General features: G+C 42.4%; 1 protein-coding gene across 1 annotated transcript in view; it reads left to right on the top strand.

Annotated features, from left to right (window-relative positions):
• Positions 1 to 3,845: 3,845 nt before the first annotated feature.
• Positions 3,846 to 21,074, top strand: part of LOC136588297 (protein-glutamine gamma-glutamyltransferase E-like) — a 34,757-nt gene continuing 17,528 nt past the window's right edge. The window contains exons 1-6 of the mRNA XM_066587402.1: positions 3,846 to 4,093; positions 7,708 to 7,881; positions 8,052 to 8,294; positions 9,214 to 9,332; positions 17,684 to 17,812; positions 19,737 to 19,914. Coding sequence (XP_066443499.1) covers positions 4,087 to 4,093; positions 7,708 to 7,881; positions 8,052 to 8,294; positions 9,214 to 9,332; positions 17,684 to 17,812; positions 19,737 to 19,914 — 850 coding nt within the window. The 5' untranslated portion in view covers positions 3,846 to 4,086. The remainder of the gene's footprint in view (positions 4,094 to 7,707; positions 7,882 to 8,051; positions 8,295 to 9,213; positions 9,333 to 17,683; positions 17,813 to 19,736; positions 19,915 to 21,074) is intronic.

Here is a 21,074-nt window from a genome sequence, read left to right as displayed (position 1 = left end):
TTTTTCTTTATCCTCTAATGTCAGAACCAAACCTATAGTAATGGACATATAAAATAATTGGTTAATTAAAGTGAAAATCCAGCATTGGGGAAAAATTACTGAGAACATCAGGGGAAATTTTTTACTGTCAGCAAACTTTTGAAAATGTCGGTTCGGTTAGTAGGCTGAATTTTCCCAAAAAGTTTCACTTGGTCTAAAATAGCTCGAAATAAAGCAGAAGTTCACCAAACACCTAAAGCCAGTGTATAAGATTGTTTAAGAGCCATAGAAGCCTTGTATAACACTCTGTTGTACACCTGTGTTGAGGACTGCCATTGAGTGAATCGAACCAGTAGAACCCAGTTTCATGCTGAACCAAACTTTTAGCAAAGTTCCACCCGAAACAGGGTTCTACTGGTTTGGTTCACTCAACACAAAAAAATACCAATGGCTTTGTGCCTGTTTTCTGCTGGAAAAAGTTTATTGAAGCCCTTACCAGTTTTTAAAAAGTAGGTGGAACTTAGCAGAAGGGGGTAGGGTATACCACAGCCCAACAGATTTACTACAATTTATCCCAGAAATGAGTGTAAATTGAAGGTGCTTTCTGGACACAAAATGAAATGCTGAAACCTAGAAGGTACAGCTAAGCAGCAGCAATCTGTACCATTTATCTCTTCTTTGCCCCATGAAGCTGCTTATCTGTTGCTGTGTTTACTTGCATCACTTCTACAGTAGCACAACAACAGACTGTTACCTACAGCTTCCAGAATGCATAGAGCTGGTTTACTAGCCAGCACTGAAACTCCGCCCACAGCTTACAGGTCCTACAAGTTACCAGCACCAACCTCCCTCCCACTGAGAGTGTCAGGGAAAGCCAGCTGAAGCAGACGGACAGGACCTTCCAGTACTCTGAACTGCACATGAGCAATACAAAGCAATTCTTCTGCTCCTGTCCTCCCATCATGCACTGCTCACAAGATGTCCGAGGCAATGGGCGGACGAGGATGTAGCAAAAGTAGACAAGATATCAGAGGAAGTGGAGAAATTTCTCAGGCGGAGGGTCACGTGATATAGATAGAAAACTAAGAACATAGCTAGACCAGGTACAGGGAACCTATTAGAAAATTGTGATGATGTACATTAGATTTTAAAATATTAGTCTGTGCTTGAAATACCCATTAACCCCTTAACGACTGCTGATACACCTTTTGATGGTCTGTATTAGTGGTCTCTTTATGAAGAGAGTTCGCACAGTGATCTCCCTCCATACATCACAGCTGCCAGTTGTTTCTTAGAGCCAACCCTCGGCAGCAACAGCTTAGATCAGCTGCGCGGCTGATCAGAACTGCTAACCCTTTTAATGCCGCTGACAATTCTGACAGCAGCATTTAAATCCCCCAAACAATGTTCGTGGGTCCCGTACAGCCCCCCGCCATGAGATTCTGGAAGGCCCCAGGGATGTCGTACCAGAATGCCTATCAAGCCATTCCTGTAGGTTGCTGTCCCCTCTGGGGATTAAACAAAAAAAAAAGTAAATGTAAGAACAATAAAGTTTTACCAATTATTAGAAAAAAAAGTAATAAAAGCAAAAAAAAAAACTTTTGCCATATTTATAATAAAAGAATCTAAGTAAAAAAACAATACATATTTGGTATTGCTGCATCTGTGAAAGTCCGATCTATCAAAGTAACGCATTATTTACCCCGGACGGTGAACGTCATCCGAAAAACAGATAAAGAATGCCAGAAATGCACTTTTTTGGTCTTCCTGTCTCCAAGAAAAAGTGCAATAAAAAGCGATCAAAAAGCTGTACATATTCCAAAATGGTACCAATGGTTCAGTATTAGAAGGTTATGGCGGAATTTATGAAGCGCAGTGAGTAAATGTGCACCATTTTTGCTATCAGACTGACATCACAAAGTGACTTGATGTTGCCATTCACACATAGGCAAAATCTCTGCCCCCCAGGATGCAGTGTATTACAGGGGTTTTACTTGAATTACAACCCAGTAATTTTGCAAAGATTGTTTTTGGGACAATGATATCTGACAAGAATGAATACTAATGCCTAGCCTTCTGCTTGGTGAGCTCAAGAGTCTTCACAGAAGATACTAAAAGCGCCACCATGAACCTCCAAGCATTTCTGAAATTAGTACATTTCTACACAAATTACAAGCTGGAATAAGACAAAGTCCCGTTATACCATCAGTGCACTGACCTACTGGCTGCATAACTTTTGCCTTCTAGTGTTAATTGAGTTGCTATGTTAAATCATCTCCTTGGTTATGAAGTTTGATTGCATTCCATGCTGGATGCTATAGGTGGCACTACAGAGGTATTGTTCCATCTTACCATTTGCATTCAGGAGCATGGATGGTCTGTCTTATAAGTCTCCTCACACACCTTCTAGGTGTTCTCTCGTTAAAGAAAAATTATACCCTTCCAGTCCTACATCTATAGGCCTCTAACTAGCCAAGCCAGAAACCTGCTGCACACTGATGAGGGTCAATCACCCTGAAACCGCTGCCTGCGTATGATATTCTGCCTTTGGCTTACAATTCCCAGTAATTGTTAAAAGACTTGCTTAAAAAGTCTGACACTGACTTGAAGAAATGCTGCCTTCCAATAGATGGTGCTGCAGAGGTATTGTTCAATCTTCCCATTTTCATGCTACATGTGATATATGTTTAGAATTGTATATACTTTTTATATACTGATTGTTGTAATCCTTTGTTGAGGACTGTCTTAGCTATAATTCTGGTATAAGTGTAAGAGTGTATATACCAGAAGAGTCCATATAGTTTCTATAGAAAGATAGAAGGCCCAACTGAGGTTGGTTTCACCCTTCTTGCTATTGGGTGGTGATAACCTACAAGTCGCTATGGGCAATTCAATTCTAGCAAGCAAAGAAGGAGGATTGGCAGAACAGTTATGGAAAAAGCATGGGGGAGGAAAAACAAGCACCATAAAGGATGGCCCAAATTTGGTAAGTACTATTGGGACCTCTTTGCTCTATCTACTGAAAATCTTTTATGCTCCGTCTTCCATTGTCATGTGTCATCCTAGAAGCATCTCTGCCTTAGCTACATGTCCCAATAGGGACTATAAGCCATGTCTCTCAAAGTGTGAGGTGCCCGGTAGTCATTGGAGAGATGCAGCCACGGAGGCAGGTTTGACAGAAATGACTATAAACTGGTAAAAAGTAAATTGAGACATGTTTTTAATTTTAGCATGGTCTTGCACTACGGATGGTAAAGATACGTAGCAGCATCAAAGGTGTAAAATAAATGTTCTTTATTGCTCCATGTTAAAAACAGAACAGGCAACATTTCGACATCTAGTCTTTGTGAAGCCAGACTTGACAAAGACTAGATGTCGAAACATTGCCTGTTCTGCCTTTAACATGGAGCAATAAAGAAGTACATTTATTTTACACCTTTGATGCTGCTACGTATCCTTACAATTTGGTGGACATCCAGGGGAAGTGGCTTTGCATGAGCTTGAATATCTTCACCCCTGCAACATTGGCAAATATATTGAGTGCTGCTGGAATGTGTTTGTGCCCTACGGATGGTAAGACACAGACATCACCTTGGTCTATCTGGTGAGGCCCTAGTAGAAAAAGTTTTAGAAGGTCTGGACTGTAGCACACAAAGATCACAAAGTTTTGTATTGCTAGACTGGGTTGTCATATGACAAATACTAAATTACATCTCCATAAACTGCAAAACAAACATAAGAAGAAAACACACAATGTTGTTAATGTATTCCTCTGCATTAAAGATCCTCCCTTTTAGATTCCTCCGTATGATTCAGATGTCACTTTAAGGTTCTTCCCTTTATGACTGTACCTCTCAAACCCGCAGACCTGCTGAACAGGTAATTCGTAATCCACAAAATCATCAGTGCAGAAAAACACATTTCCATACAAATCATTTACGCGGACCGAGTTTTCAGGAAGTCAGTACAGGTTAGGATCTCCTCCCAGAATTCGTCATTGACTTACTCTTCAGCTGTGTATCAATAGTGGTATATCTGCATTCTGATGATACGAAGATCGAAGACACTTGTATACCATCAATAGTCTTCTCCTGAGAACACATCATCATGGCAGGTGAGTAAATGGAGCATTTTCTATGCCTGTGCTTAGGTTGCATGTTAATTACTTTATATTTAATCTATACTTACAAAATCTGGGCATGAAATTATGATTATATGTTATAAGGACAAGCATTGTGTCAATGGGCATTACTCCTGTCTTGATGAAAGGGTGTATACAATTTCTGATCATAGTGTTAAAAAACTAGCTCATGAACTACAACCTTTATAATGTGCTACTGTGTGCCAGCTTTATAGTCTAGGCTGATGGTGTCTATCTCTGCTTCTCTAGCTGTGTGGGAACTACAACTATCCTGTAGTTAGGGGATAGCTTGTGTTTCTTGATACACGCCCTTTACAGGGGTTAACAACATTTAACCTGACTTTGATAACTCACTGCACCGAGTTATCTTGTGTAATGAGACATTCTTTGTCACATTCTTTGTCACAGCCAACAAATTCGTTCATCAGCTGATTGTTCACAATTTTAGATAGCCCAATTGTTGGGTAGGCGAACAAACGATCAGAGGAATGTCTGTGCCAGATAATCAGGCTGTGTAAAAGGGCCTTTACTCTAAACATGTAAAAATGATCTCTGCCCACTAATATGTACCCATTCTATCCCGGCTAATTTTCCTAACCTAGATGATTATCACCCATGTATAAATGATGCATGTCAATAAGGTAGATAAATAAATAATCCCTGAAAATATGCGGCCATATACTTACTGATACAGAAGGTATCTAAGCCACCTTAGCATGCCAAAAGCCAAATTGCCAAATGAGGGAGCCAATTACACCTGTGGAGTACACCGATGAGACAGCCACTCACACAACCTCCTAATATAGAGCGAGGTGGCTGCTTAGTGTATACTCCCACACAGAGTAGTAGATACAGGGTGCCAGACCTTCTGATACATGTAGCAACATGCAGGCTAGCAAGCTATTAGCGATGTCATATTAGTTTGGTGGGCTGCCCTGCACCTCAAAAAGTGAATCACATTGGTACTGGCCCCCCCAGGCTCCCTGGTGTCCAGAAGCCGCACTGCATGTGAATAATACATAATAAATGTGAGTTATTAGATGGATTTTGCCCAAAATACTTGAGCTCACAAGCCAATCTTCAAGGGTCCTTGCTTTTTGTGAGTCCCTACACTAATATAAATGTATCACAGAAAGGGAAATATAAAAACAGACAATCATTGAAAATGGCCATATACTTACAGGTATAGGAGGGCAGATATCTGCACCACCTCAGCATGCAGGCAGCCAAACTGCCATATGAGGGAGCCAATTACACCTGCGGAGGACACCGATAAGGCAGCCACTCACACAACCTCCTAATATTGAGGTTTTTTATATTTCCATTTCTGTGATATATTTAAGGTAGATATATACATCTAAAACTAAAAAACGGGGTATTTTGGGCTCAGTGCTATAACAACATCCTACATAACACTATGTTTATATATTTGGCATTGTTATACAAAGTATAGAGGATTCATTATAGTTGGTAATATAATTAAATAAACCAACTACCTTGGAACAGAATATGAATATTTTTCTCTAAATACGACGTACAAAATGAAAAGATATCAGATCAAATGTGGAACAATAAAAAAGCTCTATGAGTGCAGCACAAAAGGGAAAAATGAGAAGCCCAAGAAATAGAAAAGCCAAGAAGCCCTGACATATGTTTGTGAACAATCCCCCCAAAATCCCGACTGATTCCATTGACGTGCCAGGTCCCAAAACAGCCCCAATCATGAAAGAGTTAAATAAAGTTCATCATGCAATCCTTCTTTGTTCTGCAAGATTTATTGTAACATCTAAGTAAAGGAAAGTCTGAAACATTGAATAATCCACAAACAAATAATTCACTAAAGCAAATAAGCAGGATAAGTTCAGGCAAGAATGCAATCGTTGTCTTACGTTACTTTTAACTCTTTCCAATCCACTGTCTGATGTCTAAAGACATTATGATTTAAGGCTGTACAGCTCCGATGTTGGAAGACGTCCGTCGGGGCTCTCTTACTGTATATTGCCAGCCTCTCTGCTGTTGGAGCCTATCCAACGTGTAACCTCATGCAGTACTGGCTTTAGCCAGCAGATAGCGCCATTTTATAATGGCAGAAAAAGAGTAAGCCCCCTAGGAAAACCAGGATACAAATTGGATTGGAAAGGGTTAAGTTGGATGATTATAGGTTGCCAAAGCTTCTGCAGCCATCCCACAGACTATCGCTCCTGTACTTTCACACAAGAACAATAGTCATTCAGAAGATGAAGGTGGAGGTGGAGGTCTTCATCATCATCATCATCATCATCATCATTATCAATGAAATGCAGGAACCTCTGGCTGTCACAAAAGAAGTGGAATACTGGTCCACTGTGCGGGGTTGCTTAAGAACACATCATCTACATATGCAAGTCATCAGAAAAAAATCTTTACATGTAGCCTGTTCAGAAAGGAAAATATTTTAAGTATGCTGCACAACACATATATATCAGCACAGACATTCAGAATCAAGTCCCTTGGGTTCAGTCAAATTCTTGGCTACAATCATATGTGTATGTGGAAAATATAAAGCGTGAACAGAAGTATTTCAAGAAAATAACACCTAATGAACACATAATGTACCAGGGGTTCTCCAGTGGTCCCTGGTTAAGACACAGTAATGAGCACCAAAGGTCCTACAGAAGACAACCCCATGTAGAGTTGACCTTTGAGCCAATATCTTGCCTGTAGGATCTATTTTAGTGTTTCTCAACTCTAGTTCTCAAGTCCCCCCAACAGGTCAGGTTTTCCTTACATAGGTGATCCAATTAGTGCCACAGAAAGTGCCAAAGGTGTACTCTCTATAGGATATCCTCATATCATGACCAGCTGAGGGTACTTGAGGACTGGAGTTATCAACTTATGGGTTGATTAATAAATAGCCTCTTAGTCTTTATTAATGACTGAACTCCCCAGAAGACCTGTGCTCTTGAGGATGCTCTAACCCAGTCATATAGCCATCACAATTTGACCCCTATCAAATTTGCGCAGAAAATTATGCTCGACTGTGTGTTACGTCTGAGCTGGACACCAAACAGCTCGTCCAGACCAGACATAATAGTTCTCCAGATATATATACTTTGTAAAAGCTCAAAGAACAAAGCTCACAATAATGAAACTAAACAATGGGAAAGGAAAATCCCACCCTGACCAACTAATAAGAGAAAACCCTGCCTAAAAGCACCCAATGCTAACATACGGAAATGGGGGGCAACGTGAACTGTCCCTAGATCGAAAAGGAGATGTCGTTAGTCACATGTAAATAATAATGATAACACAACAGTAAGGAAGCAGATGTTACACCAGATCATTGTATTGCGACACCATGTTTCTTGCTTCCAAAGAAAAAAGTTTAATACCATTTGCTTCCAACATATAAACTTCAAGAACTGACTGTATAAATCCTTCGTAATATAGCCCACCCCTTGACAGGTCCCATTTTAACAAAAAATATACATTATACATCCGGTTTTCCAGATGAACTACCTGAATAAACAAGTCTGTTGCCCATGAATTATGATGTATTATGATTACATGTACTTAATGCTGGATTCCCATGCGCTTTTTCTTTCTAGCCCTAAAGCTGAAGAATTTCAGTATGGAAAAGGCGTCAAACATGAAGGCGCACAGAACCAACTACTTCAACAGCAACAAGCTCATCCTCAGAAGAGGGCAAGAATTTAAAATCAAGCTTCACTTCAATAGACCCATCCAGAATGGAGAGAAGATGGAATTCATTGCCAGCACAGGTTACAATGCATGTTATGTTTTATCTTTTGAGATGTTGCCTCCATGTTCAGCCATTTTTTCTTTATCAGTCTTACGTAATACCCCAGATGACTGATATTTCAAGTATTTCCTAAAACCTGAATATGTTGCTCTTATTTCCAAATTAGTAGTTCTGTCTACTTTTTGATAGGCCCGGCCCCCGCGGAATCGGACAACACACTTGCTGTCTTCCAACTCTCTGGATCTAAAAATGGCAATGTCTGGACTGCTGTGAAAGACTCCAGTTCATCCACTGAAGTGAAGATCACTATAAAGACTCCTTCAAGTGCACCAATCGGTCATTACAAAATGAGTCTATACGTCTTCTCTAAGAATAAGAAGAATTACTTCAAATTAAATGAAATCATACTATTGTTTAATCCTTGGGCAAAAGGTAAGTTTGCAATGTATTTTAATCTGATTTCTTATTATATATTACAATCTAAAATGACCTTTACATGGACCAATAATTGCTAGAATAATAGTTGAAACGAGGTACTGTCAGACCGTGTACACATGGCCCCTGACAGGGCACTGAGCCAGAAATCGCTCAGTAGGGAACATGTGTGTTTTACAGGTATGTGGTTTGTGTGGAGTGGGATCAGATGCTGATCCCATTACAAAATGTCTGTTGGGCTGTGTCATTAAGGGGATAGAAACACTTCTTCAGATTAAGCTGATCATTGTAAGCCTCCCTGTCATCAGATTATTGTAAAGGAACACCTGTAATAAAGAGAGAAGGTCCAAAGCTGGCAACCTCTTTAAAGTAGTTGTTCCGCTTCTAGGTGTTTTGCTGCAGGAAACAGACAGCTCTGTACATTACATAGTGGCCAGGCTTGGTACTACAGGCTGAGTTCTTATAAAGTGAATAATACTCAACCTGCCACACCAATCAAAGCCACTGTGCAATGTATGGCAAATCACCTAGAAGCAAGACAACCTCTTTAAGTAACATTGTCTCATAAATACAATCCCTATCCATATGTCATGTTAGGGTATATGAACACCATAGAGTTGTGTATGAGCGGCTGCTGTTTTGATGGACTTCAGCTGTCCTTGTATTACAAGAACGGATTTTCATCATATAATACCAAACAGTGCCATGTAACTCTATATTTCATGCCGCTGGCTTTCTGCAGCAAATCAGCTATTTGCCAGGGGTACCAGGGGCAGCAACTTACCACCCTGGAACCAAATTGTAAATAGGGTTGTCGCTGATGAGACAACGGCTTTAATTCAGAGTCCCCCAGGCAATAGGAGGCTTAAGGGTATCGATCAAGTAAAATATATTCATGTACAATCTTTCTTTTCAGATGACGTTGTGTATTTGGAACAGGAAAAGGAAAGGTTTGAATATGTTTTAAATGACAACGGAATCATTTTTTATGGTCTCACAGATTTCATTAGACCATCAGCATGGAATTATGGGCAAGTAAGTGGAATTTAACCTTTTTTTAATGGTTATAAAAATTAGTTTATGTTTCTAATTGTTTTATATCATGATGAGAACAACTTTCCCACTGTAGAATGGCTGCCATTGTGTCAACTCATAAAATGTTCTCTATTGATCGCTATTTGTATGTACCACATCATATAGATTGTAGATTAACAGGGTCTAGAAAATTTGATTTCAAATACATATGAGTCTTACAAAGACAGCCCATTGATTTTAATGGAGGTTGTGAAGTGCTTCATTTCCAATGTGGTGGTACGGCATGGAATTTAAATATTTGCTATCACATTTGCTCACAGGTTTCAGCTGATCATTGGAGGTCCTAGTAGGGGACACAAAGTAATCCGCTTATTGTTGGTGAACTCCTATGCAAACATTTGGATGCACCTAAGAGTTGGAGCATAGATGCAAAAAATGAACAATAACTTTACTGGATTTCAGCCCTTATCTGTCTTCTCTTCAATGCTCTTATCAGCCAATTCATGACCACAACAAAATTCATCTTTGCTGTTGGCATAAATTAGCTGATAAAAAGTGCAAAAGAGAGGAGATACTGGTTGAAAAATAAGCTACTTAGTGGAGCTTCATTGACAGATCTCCTGCTGAGACTTAGGGTGCACACCCACTAGTATTTTTTTTTCCTTGCGCTGCGAGAGCAAGTGAAAATACTCGCCTTGCAGCGCAAAAAAGCCGCTTACAGGCAGGCTTTTTATCAATGAATGGCTAAGCGCTGCCTGTAATTGGCTAAGCGCTCAGCCATTCAGCACAGCTCTTTTAGGAGGCGAGGATTTTTTCTCTGCGATGCGAAGCTCTACTGAAAAATTGCAAAGGAGTATGAAACCATTGAAAATCATTGGTTTCATAATCATTGCTCTTGCATTGCAGGGAAAAATATCGCTAGTGGGTGTCTACCCTCAGACTGCATTGTTCATATATAGTGATATTTAGAAGCAGCAGAAGACAAACGGTGCAAAAGTTTTCCACAAACCCTAGTGAAAAAATGATTGTCAACCAAAATGCATGCATTTAAAGGATGTGGAAACATTTAAGCATGGAAAATGAATACACAAATCTATTAGCTCCCTGCAGAAAGAAAGGAAACACTTATGTGTTCTTGCATTGAATTTTCCTTTTCATGCATTTAAAAAGGATCATATCATATGTGATATGCAGGCTCTTCTATATCCAAGTTTCTGGCTGAGGGGTGTTTGCAGCACTAATTAACTTTTATGAACAAGCACAAGCTCAGTTCCGCTTTCAATCTCCTCCTTCAGATGTTGTGTAGCCACAACCACTCAATATTACACAATGCTATCTCTTTCTCATTTACTAGTAGGGAATAAATTGGTGGGGTCGAACAGATAAGCACAGTGTAGTTGATTACAATGCAATGCTATTTGTAAATCAAATCACAAGGTCGTGGGAAATGAGTTGGACTAAAAACGGAGCCTAATTGTACTATGGGCAGGTGGGTGGGAGCAGGTGATATGGATGGAGAGCAAAACAGAGCATAACAAAACAGTTGTACTACAAGATGCAGCATGCTAGAGCATGGGGATTGGTGTGATGATCAACATTTCCCCACATTCCCTGACACTGTCATACAGCCCTCAGTAATAGTAGTTTTCTTGCTCCAAATGTATTTCAGGTTTTATTTAATCTCTTTTTCCTACTTATGTCCTGGAGTAAATGTAATAAACAATGGCACGCATAGCCTGCACTTCTCTGTGTGAAAAATGCACATGAACTTATAAATGACAGACAATTTGCTGCCTTCTTCCTGTCACTGCAGAAAATCTCTGAGTGGCCATGTTTCAGAAATTCCTCAGTGTGTAATGTGCCACAGGAGCGACGGTGCCCAGAATCTTTATACTTATATATGAAGATTCTGTGTACTGCTGCTGCCATGGCTTCTCTCAATGTGGTATTGAAGTAAGTAGCTGTAGTAAACTACGTATACTTACTATACATATACTATTGTAAATATACTATAAACTTTTAGTATAGTTACTATAGTTTCTATATAGTAAGCATAAGTAGCTTTATAATATAGTGTAGTTAGTATCTATACTATAAAGATCAACTTACTATATGATTCTGCACAGCGCTTCTCCTGGGGCCTTCTCTAAACTTAAAGGGGTTGTCCCACGCCGAAACGGGTTTTGTTTTTTTTTCAACAGCCCCCCCGTTCGGCGCGAGACAAACCCGATGCAGGGGTTAAAAAAGAAAACCGGACAGTGCTTACCTGAATCCCCGCGCTCCGGTGACTTCTTACTTACCTGGTGAAGATGGCCGCCGGGATCTTCTCCCTCGGTGGACCGCAGGGCTTCTGTGCGGTCCATTGCCGATTCCAGCCTCCTGATTGGCTGGAATCGGCACGTGACGGGGCGGAGCTACCAGGAGCCGCTCTCCGGCACGAGCGGCCCCATTCAGAAAAGAAGAAGACCGGAATGCGCAAACGCGTCTAATCCGGCGATTAGACGCTGAAAATTAGACGGCACCATGGAGACGAGGACGCTAGCAACGGAACAGGTAAGTGAATAACTTCTGATAACTTCTGTATGGCTCATAATTAATGCACAATGTATATTACAAAGTGCATTAATATGGCCATACAGAAGTGCTTACCCCCACTTTGTTTCGCGGGACAACCCCTTTTATGATGACCAGCTGTGGATGACATGATTGTCATTCACTGAATGTCCTTTAGGAAAGGACTGATTGCACAGTTTTGTCATGCTAGTAGCTGGTAAAGTTTAGGGCATAGGTAGTGGAGCCACTATCGTCACATGACTGTGCTGTGGACCACAACATGACTATTATCCGTCTTCAGCTACTGGAAGGGGTCAAAAAGCAGCAAAGACAGCCAAAGAGATCAGCACTCGGGAGCAGGTCAGACGCCAGGAGCAGCGCACCGAGGCAGAGGCACGAACGGGGGTCTGAGGGGCAGAAGGGGACATCGGACCAGCGGAGGAGCCGATACCGGCGCCCGGAGGTGACAGGAGTCAGAGGAAGAGCCGGCAGGAGGAGTACAGAAGCAGAACAGGTCCCGGAGCAGCAGCAGTAGGCCAGAGTGAGCGGCCGCCGGGGGAACAGGTGACGTCACTGTGGAGGAGTTGCAACAGGAGCTGATAAGTATCTTCTGTGTGTGTGTGTGTGAATCTGGTGTGTGCGTTCTGTGTATCTAGTGTGTCCTAGTTGTATTTTCTGTGTACCTACTGTAAGTGTGTGTGTCTGTGGGTCTAAGTGTTTGTGAGGAGGGGGAAAAAAATTTTTTTGTTGTGTGAGCGGTTGCTTGCAAGAGTCAGTGTGTGAGCAGTTGCTTGCAAGAGTCAGTGTGTGAGCAGTTGCTTGCAAGAGTCAGTGTGTGAGCAGTTGCTTGCAAGAGTCAGTGTGTGAGCGGTTGCTTGCAAGAGTCAGTGTGTGAGCGGTTGCTTGCAAGAGTCAGTGTGTGAGCGATTGCTTGCAAAAGTCAGTGTGTGAACGGTTGCTTGCAAGAGTCAGTGTGTGAGCCATTGCTTGCAAGAGTCAGTGTGTGAGCGATTGAGCTGAGGGCAAGCGTCAGCGTGTGAGCAGTTGCGTGCAGGCATCAGCGGGTGAGCGGTTGCGTGCAGGCATCAGCGGGTGAGCGGTTGCGCAGAGGGGGCAGTGTGTGAGCGGTTGTGCAGAGGGGGCAGGGAGTGAGCGGTTGCGCAGAGGGGGCAGCGAGTGAGCGGTTGCGCAGAGGGGGCAGCGAGTGAGCGGTTGTAGAGGGGGCAGCGTGTGAGCGGTTGCGCAGAGGGGGCCGCGTGTGAGCGGTTGCGCAGAGGGGGCAGCGTGTGAGCGGTTGCGCAGAGGGGGCAGCGTGTAAACAGTTGCGCAGAGGGGGCAGCGTGTGAGCGGTTGCGCATGAGCGTCAGTGTGTGAGCGGTTGCGCAGAGGGGGCAGCATGTGAGCAGTTGGGCGTGAGCATCAGTGTGTGAGCGGTTGCACAGAGGCGACAGCGTGTGAGCGGAGTGTGAACAAGTCGATCTTCACTACTTCCACAAGTAAATTGTAGATCCCCATTAGGATGAGCTCCATGCCTGGCAATGTCATCCAGTGTGCTACTTGTGCAATGTATACGGTCCTTGATCAGCCGATCAAGGGTGCATACTGTTGCGCAAGATGCATGCACGTCGCACATTTAAAAGCCCAAATCCTGGATCTAAATGGGCAACTAGCAACACTGAGAGCCATTGACATCATGGAAAGGAGTTTGGTGTTCACTGAGCAGGCACTCACTGGGGTAGAGGTGGGGGCGAATGGTAGTACGGAAGAGCAGGGGGAGCAGGCAAGAAGCTGGGTGACAGAAAGAAGGAGGGATAGAGGGAAGAGAACCAGGGAGGCTAGTCCTGAACTGGCACAACCCAACAAGTTTGCAAGATTGGCAGATGAGGGGGATGCCATTACACCGCTGCAGCACGACACGCCCTCTGAACGCCAGGGGGATGACTGCTCCAGTGAGACGGGGAGCGTAGGGCAGGCTAGACAGGGGACTCAATTATTAGGGGGACAGATAGGGCAATCTGCCATAAAGACCGGGATCGTCGAACGGTGTGTTGTCTTCCTGGCGTTCGAGTTCGACACATTGCGGATCGGATTGACAGATTACTGGGAGGGGCTGGTGAGGATCCAGCGGTCATAGTGCACGTTGGCACCAATGAACAAATTAAAGGTCAATGGAGGGCCCTCAAAAATGATTTCAGGGACCTAGGGTCCAAGCTTAGGGCGCGGACCACCAGGGTAGTTTTCTCGGAAATACTACCTGCACCTAAAGCCACACTAGAAAGGCAGCAGGATCTTAGGGAGGTAAACAAGTGGCTCCGGAGTTGGTGTAAGAAGGACGGATTTGCGTTCCTGGAGAACTGGGCTGACTTTGCTGTCGGCTACAGGCTCTACCGTAGGGACGGGCTGCATCTTAATGGGGAGGGTGCAGCTGTGCTGGGGGAGAAGATGGCTAGAAGGCTGGAGGAGTGTTTAAACTAGGGACTGGGGGGGGAGGGCAAAATGATAAATAGTGGGGTAGCCAGTGTAGCTAGCGACCTGGGTCAAAGAAATGGGAATGGGGGTCGAGCAGGGGGGGGGGGGGGGGTAGTACAGTTAGAAATGTGAGGTCAGCCAATAGTACGAATAGCAACAAAACAAATTTAAAAAACAAAAATAACTATATCAATTGTATGACCACAAATGCACGAAGTCTGATTGGTAAAGTGGGTGAGCTTGAAGCAAGAATGACTGATGAGAGTTATGATATAGTTGGAATAACGGAAACATGGCTTGATGATAAGTGTGATTGGGCGGCAAATTTACAGGGGTACAATCTCTTCAGAAGAGATCGAAGGAACCAGAAAGTGGGAGGGGTATGTCTGTACGTCAAATCGAACTTAAATCCGAGACTACGGGAGGACATAGGGGTAGGAGAAGAACAGGTGGAATCTCTGTGGGTAGAAATACAGGGAAGAAAAAATAACAAAATCCTGATAGGGATCTATAGAGCACCAAAAGCAACAGAAGAAACTGAAAACTTACTATTAAGGCAGATAGAAGAGGTGTCAAAGCGCAACAAAGTAATTATAATGGGAGACTTTAATTATCCAGATATAACATGGGAAAATGAGACCTGCAAATCTCACAAGGGTGATAAGTTCTTGAGAGTAATTAAAGATAATTATCTGAACCAACTGGTGCAGGAACCAACGAGAGGGAGGGCCATTCTGGACTTAGTACTAACTAACAAACCGGACCGAATAAAGGGGGTACAGGTTGAGGGGCACTTGGGGAACAGTGACCACAATATAATCAACTTTCAGCTGTCATTCAATAAGAAGCCTTATCAAGGAGCGACAAACAAACAACTTTAGTAAAGCAAAATTTGATCAGCTTAGATCTACTATCGGTAAAATTAAATGGGACAACATCCTCAAAAATGCCAGTACGGAGGACAAATGGGAAAAGTTCAAAAGGATCCTAATGACCTCATGTGAGCAGTTTATTCCCTTTAAAAATAAAAGAATCTCAACTAAAAGGAAACCAATGTGGCTCAACAAGACGGTAAGAGGGGCAATAAACGAAAAAAAGAAAGCGTTCAAACTACTAAAGCAAGAAGGCAGTGAAGAAGCGCTAAAATCGTACAGGGAAAAAAACAAAATATGCAAAGATACTATCAAAATTGCTAAGGAGGAGGCGGAAAGACTGATCGCCAAAGAGAGCAAAAACAACCCAAAACTATTTTTCAACTATATTAACAGCAAAAGGATTTGCAGGGAGAGCACTGGCCCTTTAACAAATAATGCAGGAGGAATCGTTGAAGATGATGGAGGGAAGGCAAATCTATTAAATAGTTTATTTTCAAGCGTATTCACAAATGAAAAGGAAATGCCACACGAGATACAGGGGAATAAAATAAACCCCTCGCAAAATATGTCATACCTAATGCAGGAGGAAGTGCGGAACAGGTTAAAGAAGATTAAGATCGATAAATCGCCAGGCCCAGATGGAATACACCCAAGGATACTAAGGGAACTAAGTGATGAGATAGCTAGGCTGCTATACCTAATATTTCTAGACACTATCAAGACCGGTGTTGTACTATTGAATTGGCGCATTGCCAACGTGGTTCCAATTTATAAAAAGGGGACCAAAAGTGAGCCTGGTAACTACAGGCCGGTAAGTCTCACCTCAGTAACGGGAAAAATTTTTGAGGGGATTCTGAGAGACGCCATCGATTAGCACCTCAAGGAGAACAAGGGAATAACTCCTTACCAGCATGGATTCAAGAAGGGTCGTTCATGTCAGACAAATCTGATCGGTTTCTACGATGAAGTAAGCTCTAAACTGGACCTGGGAGAGTCTATTGATCTCGTATATCTGGACTTCTCTAAAGCGTTTGACACCGTGCCACATAATAGGCTAATATACAAAATGAGGCAGCTCAGATTGGGTGAAAACGTGTGTAATTGGGTTAAAAATGGGCTCAATGATAGAAAGCAGAGGGTGGTAATAAATGGTTCATACTCTGATTGGGCCACAGTCACTAGTGGGGTGCCACAGGGTTCAGTATTGGGCCCCATTCTGTTCAATATATTTATCAACGACCTGATAGAGGGACTGCATAGTAAAATATCAATATTTGCAGATGACACAAAATTATACAATATAATTAATGCAACGGAGGACAATGTGCGGCTACAAACGGACCTGGATAAGCTGGGGGCTTGGGCAGAAAAATGGCAAATGAAGTTCAATGTTGATAAATGTAAGGTTATGCACATGGGCAGCAAGAATGGATGTTACCAATATTCACTTAATGGGGTACCGCTAGGGAAAAGTGAAATGGAAAAAGACCTGGGGATACTAGTGGATTGTAGACTAAACTGGAGTAACCAATGCCAGTCAGCTGCTGCAAAGGCAAATAAAGTTTTGGGATGCATTAAAAGAGGTATAGGGGCGAAGGACGAGAACATTATCCTTCCATTATATAAGGCACTTGTCAGGCCTCACATGGAATACTGCGTACAGTTCTGGTCACCGGTGCTCAGGAAAGATGTTACGGTATTGGAGGGGGTTCAAAGAAGGGCAACTAAACTAATACATGGAATGACGGGACTGGAATACCCAGAGAGGCTATCCAAATTGGGACTATTTACTCTAGAAAAAAGAAGGTTAAGAGGCGACCAAATAACTATGTATAAGTACATGAGGGGACAATACAAGGATCTCTCCCAGGATCTGTTTATACCCAGGACTGCAACGGTAACAAGAGGACATCCGCTACGTTTAGAGGAAAGCAGGTTTCATCACCAACATACAAAGGGGTTCTTTACTGTTAGAGCAGTTAGACTGTGGAACTCTCTGCCTGAGGACGTAGTGATGGCAAAATCCTTAGAGGAGTTTAAAAGGGGACTTGATGTCTTTCTGGAGCGGAAGGATATTATAGGCTATAAATCTTAGGTTATTTGTTAATCAGGGTATACAGGCAGGTAGGAACTATTAGGGGTTGATCCAGATCAGTCTGATTGCCATAAGGGAGTCAGGAAGGAATTTTTTCCCGAAAAAGGGCTAATTGGCTTCTGCTCTTGGGTTTTTTTGCCTTCCTCTGGATCAACAAAACAGGAGGCTAGACAGGCTGGACCAGATGGACATTGTCTTCATTCAGCCTTACGAACTATGTTACTATGTCACAGTCTGCAAGCTGCAAGGAAACCTCTGCTGAGCCGCATGCGGCTCGCAGGCCGCGTATTGCTACATTTGTCATTTACCTGTGCTGAAGTGAAGAAAATGATAAATTATTAAATTGTTCTTTTTTCCAGTTTGAAGAAGGCATTCTGGACATTTGTTTCCAGATGTTGAATAGAAGTTTAAACTACCAGGAAGATAAGGTACTGGACTGCTCAAAGAGATATGATCCTGGCTACGTGGGCAGAGTGCTTAGTGCAATGGTAAGTAGAAGAATGCAATAATTGTAATGAATACACTGAATTATGACCATTATAGAAAGTATTCACCCATAAACAAATGTAGCGGCACAGAATTAGCAATTTAAGAAATTGTAATATTAGCAGGGATTATGCTCAATTCATCTCTGCTATTGTACACTGACAAACATAGCCTGTCTTACTACATTAACCCTTTACAATCCAATTTTGGAATCAGGGTTTCCTAGGGGGCTTTCTCTTTCTGCCATTATACAATGGTGCCATCTGCTGGCTAAAGCTGGCCAGTATGTTAGATGCCTGAGAGGCCCCTGATAAGAGAGTGACCAGTAATATACAGTAAGAATACCCTGCTGGACGTCTTTCGACATTGGAGCTGCACAGGCTTCAATCAGAATGTATGAAGAGGTCAGACAGTGGATTGGAAAGGGTTAAAGGGGTTGTCATTAGAAGACAGTGCCTTCGCTAAAGACAGCAATTGATTGTAGCAGGACCGTCTCCTTGTATGAAAAGTAGTATCACATGTTGGAAATTCAAATGAATGATCGGCCATGTATAAGGATGTAGCAAATGTTTTTCAATGACTTTTGTTGTGCTAAGCCTAACCTGATTCTGTTTAACCATGCGGCTCACACTTCATGGAAGCAAGTATTGAAAGTCCTTGGTAGTAAATGGAATACTTATCTTCAGTGTCAGACAGTGGTTCCTAGGGACCACCAGAAAAATTCATTCTGGGGGCCTACTATATAGCTACTTGTAAATATTACTTGATCCCGGTTTGCAAACTCCCAGCCATTGCATCCTCCATACACATCAATGGAAAGGTGGCTGCATTTGTGTGCGGCTCAATCTCCACTAAAGAATATGGAGAACATGGCGTGGAGGGAATTGGTGCCCCCCCCCCCCCCATTCTTGATAGGTGAGGAATCCAGAGATGGCATTCATGGCATAGCTTGTAAAAGGTTAGATAACACGTAACAGCCATAACATTGCCGAAAAGTGCAGCAACGTGCCGTTTTATCATGTGCAGTTTTTCAGATAAAAGCAGTTTTGCCCACAAAACCATGTGAGCATGCCGATTTGCAGTAAGACCCAATGTCAAAGTGATTTGCGTGTGACCTAACCCTTTTAGGGCTCCCACACACTTGCGTTTTAACATTAGAAAGTTCCATTGACATTTGCCATAAAAAAAATGCAGCGTTAACGCAGCGTTAAAGAAACGTAAGTGTGTGGGAACCCTTAGGGCAAAAATACAAAGGCGCATGCGCTAATATGCTTACCGCTAAGGAGCATATTAGGACATGAACCAGGTTTTTAAAAAAAAATTATTTAAACTCCAGCAGAGTAACATATTTGCTATAACTAAGCATCTAGATTATAGTGCAGGGCTTAGCTTCCCTATTCCCTATACTTTGGGGCCCATCTTTTGTGTCGTGACTCATTAGCTGCATCACCAATATTTCACAGAGAGAGGGGGAACCTCCTTTATTTGGTACTGACAAATGGCTGGTCTTCTCTTGCCCCCAGCCCCATCACTGGCGAGGAGGAGGGCTTCAAGCTGGTGGCAACCGTTCAGTTCCAGTGTGGAGGGGGCTGGGAATGCTTCCTCCACCTCCTTACAATGTCACCCATGGGAGGAGCAATTGACCTCTGTGATCATGTGAAGTTTCATCTTAAAATGTCACCATATTGTTGCATACATAGAGAACAAGTGGAGATCCCAAACATCAGTAGTGCTGAAATGGTCAGGAGGAGGAAAACTTGTCAATGTTAAGTTACATTGTCTTTAAGTCTTTTTTTGCTCCGGTCCACAAGCAGCCTTGTCATATGCTGTATACATATGTACAGGAAGGGCAACGTAAAAACTATAAATGAAACAATACAAACTAAAGACATCAGTAAGACATTCCTCCACCTTATTCTGTTACAGATCAACAGCTTTGATGATGAAGGCGTCGTGGAGGGAAACTGGTCAAGCAAATTTACCGGTGGGGTTGATCCTCAGGACTGGAATGGAAGTGTAGACATCCTCCACATGTGGCGTAAAGCAGGTTATAAACCTGTCAAATATGGACAATGCTGGGTCTTCGCTGGAGTCCTGTGCACTGGTAAATCACAGTATATCCACTGTAGAATGTCATAGATATTAAGGGTACAATTGCTATCTAGGTTATTCAATTAAAGTGGTTTTCCAACCTTTAAAAAAGGGAATTACATAAAAAAGTAAGAGTCATTGACCTTCTCACCTTCTGTCAAGTCCTCACTGAAAAAAAGAAGTGGGCTAAACCTTGTCATCAGTGGTCAGGGGAGGAAAACGGAAATCAATGGCAGCGCTGCCTCCTATTACACTGCAGTTAGAACTGTATATAGAAATGTATAATCAAGAGCAGCCCTCCCATTGATTTAAATGGGGGTGATGCCATCTATTACACTTACTGCCCTGACCACTGATAACTATGTCTGGCCCACCACACTGACAGTGGTTTAGAAGATCAGCTGATCAGTGGGGATCCTGAGCAGCAGATCCCCTCCGATCAACTTGTAAATCAGCTTGTGGAAGCCTGAAATACTCCCTCAACCCCTTAAGGACCAACCACAATAAATTTACTGCACTTGTTCCTGGGCTTTAATCCCAGCTAATAGCAGAAGCATGGTGCAAGATTAAAGCTTCTACTCCTACAATCAAGCAGATCAGGTCCTCAGCTGTCAGACACAGCCAAAGAGCCAAAGGAGGAGGTAGAAATGGTTTTTAACTGCTTCTTTTTTCTCCTTTCCAAGCTACATAGCGCTCAATGAGTGCTATGTACTAAAGAGAGAAAGTGGAAGTATTACTCCTGCTATTAAACTGTGCCACAGCAGAGTTGCAGGGTTCTAGCAGACCCTGATCAGCTCTGCTCGTGACTAGTGTCACTACAGGGGGATGTTTTCCCCTGTAATTGGGGCTCCTATGGATGCTCCATCTAAAGGGAAAAAGTGTGAAATTAAAAAATAAAGACAACGTCATTGACCTGCAGAGGTCTCATATGACATCAGGGGGGTCATAAATGGTATTAAAAAAAAAGTTACAAAAATAGGTAAAAATATTTATAGCATAAAATAAAAATTTATACATAAAAAAAAAAATGATCCACCACCAATGCCAACCAAAACCGCCAGCGTATGCGTCCTGTAATCTGAGACTATACATATATACATATACATATAATTGTCCAAAACAAAATGAGGAACCTAAGTACTTTTTTGCATAAATATACTATGTTTAAAAGTA

This window comes from Eleutherodactylus coqui, chromosome 13 (assembly GCF_035609145.1).
Source record: "Eleutherodactylus coqui strain aEleCoq1 chromosome 13, aEleCoq1.hap1, whole genome shotgun sequence".
In the NCBI taxonomy this organism is placed as follows: Eukaryota; Metazoa; Chordata; class Amphibia; order Anura; family Eleutherodactylidae; genus Eleutherodactylus; species Eleutherodactylus coqui.
Note: the sequence above shows the minus strand (reverse complement) of the source record. Positions and strands in the feature narration are given on the sequence as shown.